This window comes from Trachemys scripta, chromosome 18 (genome assembly GCF_013100865.1).
Source record: "Trachemys scripta elegans isolate TJP31775 chromosome 18, CAS_Tse_1.0, whole genome shotgun sequence".
NCBI lineage: Eukaryota > Metazoa > Chordata > Testudines > Emydidae > Trachemys > Trachemys scripta.
The window spans coordinates 21,671,824-21,676,256 of NC_048315.1; the positions used below are offsets into that span (position 1 = coordinate 21,671,824).

General features: G+C 64.1%; 1 protein-coding gene across 1 annotated transcript; it reads left to right on the plus strand.

Moving 5' to 3' along the window:
- The first annotated feature begins 749 nt into the window (after positions 1–749).
- FZD9 (frizzled class receptor 9) lies at positions 750–3,216 on the plus strand. Its single transcript, XM_034752794.1, has one exon. It carries the CDS (start codon positions 995–997, stop codon positions 2,741–2,743), a length of 1,749 nt encoding a protein of 582 aa, XP_034608685.1. The 5' UTR covers positions 750–994; the 3' UTR covers positions 2,744–3,216.
- The last annotated feature ends 1,217 nt before the right edge of the window (positions 3,217–4,433 follow it).

The window sequence follows — 4,433 nt, forward strand, 5'->3', positions numbered from 1 at the left end:
GGGGGCCAGGGGGTGGTGTAAGGGGGGGCCAAGGAAGTTTAAGGGGTGCAGGGGGCAGGAGGGGTGTAAGGGGGTGCAGGGATGGGTGTAAGTGGGAGACCAGGAGTGGTGTAAGGGGGTACAGGGGCTGGGTGTAAGGGGAGGTGCAGGGGAGTTACGGGGGACAGGAGGGGTGTAAGGGGGTGCAGGATGTAAGGGGGATGGGGGTGGGTGTAAGGGGGGCCAAGGAGGTTTAAGGGGGTGCAGGGGGCAGGAGGGGGCGTAAGGGGGAGACCAGGAGAGGTATAAGGGGGACCAGGGCTGGGTGTAAGGGGGTGCAGGGGCGGGTGTAAGGGGGTCCCGGGGACGGTGTAAGGCGTGGCCAGGGGGGTGTCTCCGGCGCTGCCCCCGGCCGATCGGGCTGTCGCTCCTCGCCGCCCGTCCCCAGCCGCAGCCCCGCCGGAGCGCAGAGGCGCAGCCGGGGCGCGGGCCCCCCCGGGCGGGCAGCGCCACAGCGCCGCAACCCCTGCGCCTTTAAGCCGCCCCCGCCCTGGGGGAGGTCCCGGCGGCCGGGCCCGCCCTCCCGGGGGTGTAGCCGGCTGCTGGGGGTGGCGGCGGCTCAGCGGCCGCGGAGGCAGGAGCGGCGGCGGCGGCGGCTCCGAGATCCCCGGTCCCGGCGCGTCCGCCTGTGCCCGGCGCATGGAGCCCCGGCGCGGCCGGGCGCCCCGCGGGGGGAGCAGCCCCTCGGCGCCGCTCTGAGCCGCCGGCCGGGGCTCGGTGCCCGGTGCCCGGTGCCGCGGGAGGGACCCGGCTGCGGAGCGGCGAGCGAGCCGGCCCCTGCCATGGGGCTGGCCGGGGGGCGCTGCCCAGCCCGGGGCTAGCGAGGCGGCGCGCCCAGGGGGTTGCCTGGCTGGTGCTCTCCGTGCCTGGGGCAGGATGGGGGCGTTTCTGTAGCGCCCTGGCAGCCCCCAGCCCTGGCGGTAGCGGGGTGCCCGGGACGTGCCAGGAGCCGGCCATGGCAGCCCTGCGCCTGAAAATCATCGTGTCCTTCCTGTGCCAGCTGGTGGTGGCCTCCACCTTGGAGATCGGCTCGTACGACATCGAGCGGGGCCGCGAGGCCAGATGCCAGCCCATCGAGATCCCCATGTGCCAGGGCATCGGTTACAACATGACCCGCATGCCCAACTACATGGGGCACGAGAACCAGCGGGAGGCGGCCATCAAGCTGCACGAGTTTGCCCCCCTGGTGGAGTACGGCTGCCACGTCCACCTGCGCTTCTTCCTCTGCTCCCTCTACGCCCCCATGTGCACGGACCAGGTGAGCACCAGCATCCCGGCCTGCAAGCCCATGTGTGAGCAGGCCCGGCACAAGTGCGCCCCTATCATGGAGCAGTTCAACTTTGGCTGGCCGGAGTCCCTGGACTGCAGCAAGCTGCCTACCAAGAACGATCCCAATGCCCTGTGCATGGAAGCACCTGAGAACGCCACCCCTGGGGACGCTCCGAAGGGACAGGGCATGCTCCCGGTGGCGCCGCGCCCCAGGCCCTCGGGGACTGGAGAGGGCAGGGGGCCGAACAGCTTGGGGTCATGTGAAAACCCCGAGAAGTTCCAGTACGTGGAGAAGAGCCTCTCTTGTGCCCCCAAATGCTCCCCTGGGGTGGATGTGTACTGGTCCCGGGAGGACAAAGATTTTGCCTTCATATGGATGGCAGTTTGGTCAACGCTGTGTTTTGTCTCCACGGCCTTTACGGTGCTCACCTTCCTGCTGGACCCGCACCGGTTCCAATACCCGGAGAGACCCATCATCTTCCTCTCCATGTGCTACAACGTCTACTCGGTGGCCTTCATCATTCGCTCAGTGGCTGGGGCTGAGAACATAGCCTGTGACCGGGAGAATGGGGAGCTGTACATCATTCAGGAGGGGCTAGAAAGCACCGGCTGCACCATCGTCTTTCTCATCCTCTATTACTTCGGCATGGCCAGTTCGCTCTGGTGGGTCATCCTGACCTTGACCTGGTTCCTGGCAGCTGGGAAGAAATGGGGACACGAGGCCATCGAAGCCCACAGCAGCTACTTCCACATGGCCGCGTGGGGCATCCCAGCCATGAAGACCATTGTCATCCTCACCATGCGAAAGGTGGCAGGAGATGAGCTCACCGGGCTCTGTTACGTGGGAAGCATGGACGTCGGTGCCTTGACGGGGTTCGTGCTCATCCCACTGTCCTGCTACCTGGTGATCGGCACCTCCTTCATCCTCACGGGCTTCGTCGCCCTCTTCCACATCCGGAAGATCATGAAGACGGGAGGCACCAACACAGAGAAGCTGGAGAAGCTGATGGTGAAGATTGGGGTCTTCTCCATCCTCTACACCGTCCCGGCCACCTGCGTCATCGTCTGCTACTTCTACGAGCGGCTCAATATGGATTACTGGAACCTCAGGGCGTTGGAGCACGGCTGCATGGCCTTCCCCGGCAGGCGCAGCACCCACTGCTCTTTGGAAGCCTCGGTACCCACCGTGGCTGTCTTTATGCTAAAGATTTTCATGTCGCTGGTGGTGGGCATCACCAGTGGCGTGTGGGTGTGGAGCTCCAAGACGCTCCAGACCTGGCAGAGCTTGTGCAACAGAAAACTGGGCATGAGGACTAGGGGGAAGCCTTGCAGCGGGGTCACTTGCACTGGGGCGCATTGCCATTACAAAGCCCCTACGGTCACGTTACACATGACCAAAACAGACCCTTACCTGGACCATCCCACGCACGTCTAGAAGGGGGTCTCCCTTTGACTGCGGACGCAGCACAGAGAATCTCTCACGGGTAAGGGACTAGGAGGGAAGAGAAGGGGCCTGCTGAGTGCATGCCCAGCTGTTTGGGGGGACAGGGCAGGCCAACAGCACGGAGCTCACTCGGAGCTGAACGGCGGAGAGGGGAAAAGAGGAGGTTGAACTGTGAGGGGGCGAATGCACCCTGGCATGTGGGTACTAGAGCCGAGGGACCCGAAGGGAGCTCCCTGGCAGAGGGTTTTGGCCCGGGATACCTGCTAAACTGGTAGCTGCTTTTCCTAGAGTGTTTTTGTTTTGTTGCTATTGCCAAACCCAGTGACTGGTTTAACCCTTGGTTTGGGGGTGGTGGGGGGGAATAATCCAACCTGAGGTTATTTAATTCTGTAATTTATTTTAGAACTTTTTTTAATCATTAGCTGCAAGGAATGGAAACAATAAACCCTGATGTGTTACTTCAACTGAGCCTTGCGCTGTTTGGGGGGGTTGAGGGCTGGGGGGTGACCCCCCTGACCCGAATGGAACCGGGCTGGTGAAGAGATCGGGGGCTGGGCTGTGCTAGCCGAGCGCTAGAAGTGGGGCTGGTAGTTAGCAGAGGGACTCTAGGGGTGCGGGGGTCAGGACAATGGGCCGGGCCGCCCTCAGCTCTGTCCCCTGGACGAGTGGCAGGGGGTGGTGAGCTGCAGAGGGGAGTGTCGCTTGTGCCAGAGGGGACAGTGGTGCGGGTGAGTGGGGTGAGTGTGGGCACGCACATCCTGACCCTGCACTGCAGCTCCCCTTCTGTCCCACACCTGAGCCCCCCACAGCTCCACTGCTGCTCTGACCTGCAGCCCACCCGCCTCCTAGTCTAGTTCTGGGCTCCCCACACAGCTCAGTCCTTGCACCCTTTGCCCTGGCCAGCCCGAGCCCCAGAGTGTCCTAGCACAGCTCTCCTGGGAGGCTGGCCGTGTGGCTTACACACCAGCTGTCTGTTATACTTGCTCAGAGGAAAGCCCCAGGCTCCCTTCCTGCATGGACCACAGCTCCCCGCACCCTGGTCCTCTGCTTTGCCATTGCTACTGCCTGGCCAGCTCCCCTGGGTGACAGGCAGGGCCCATGGTGGCCCCCTCGGCAGCAGCCCCTGCACCGGCCTGGCCCTGCGGCGCCTCGCTGGGTTCTGGGGGCATGTGTTCCCCGGGGAGGAGATGCAGCTGGCAGCCAATAAGCAGTGGGCGGCCGTTTTGTAAACGGGTCCGATCTGGGAGACGTGTGTGCGGGGGGTGACCTGGGGCCAGTCTGACTCCAGGACTGTTTGTTTTGCCGGGCGATTCACTCCTCCTGGAGATGGAGACTGGGTTACTCACCCGCCCCAGGGACGCTCCCTTCCCACTCCCCTTGGCCGGGGTAGCTGTATGGCTCCCCAGTGCTAGTTTTGGCACCCTGCTCCGCCCGCCCCCCTCCCGCTGCAGGAGACCGGTTTTCATGCCGAATGTCAGGCTCGTGAATAATGTTTTCCACTCGGCTCCCCGTAGGTGATTTGTGCTGGTACCTCGCACCGCCGGAGCCCAATGCCAGGCGAATAACCACGCGGGGGGAGCCCCAGGCCTTGGACAGCGGAGGGGAAACACGTCTGTCTGTTTTCCCCCCGGAAAAGTCCTGAGTGCACGCCCCAGGCCAGCATGGGGAGGGGAATTTAGCT

Bases quoted from the DNA above. Each gene is read 5' to 3' on its own strand.
- FZD9 (XM_034752794.1), top strand. From the start codon at position 995: ATGGCAGCCCTGCGCCTGAAAATCATCGTGTCCTTCCTGTGCCAGCTG.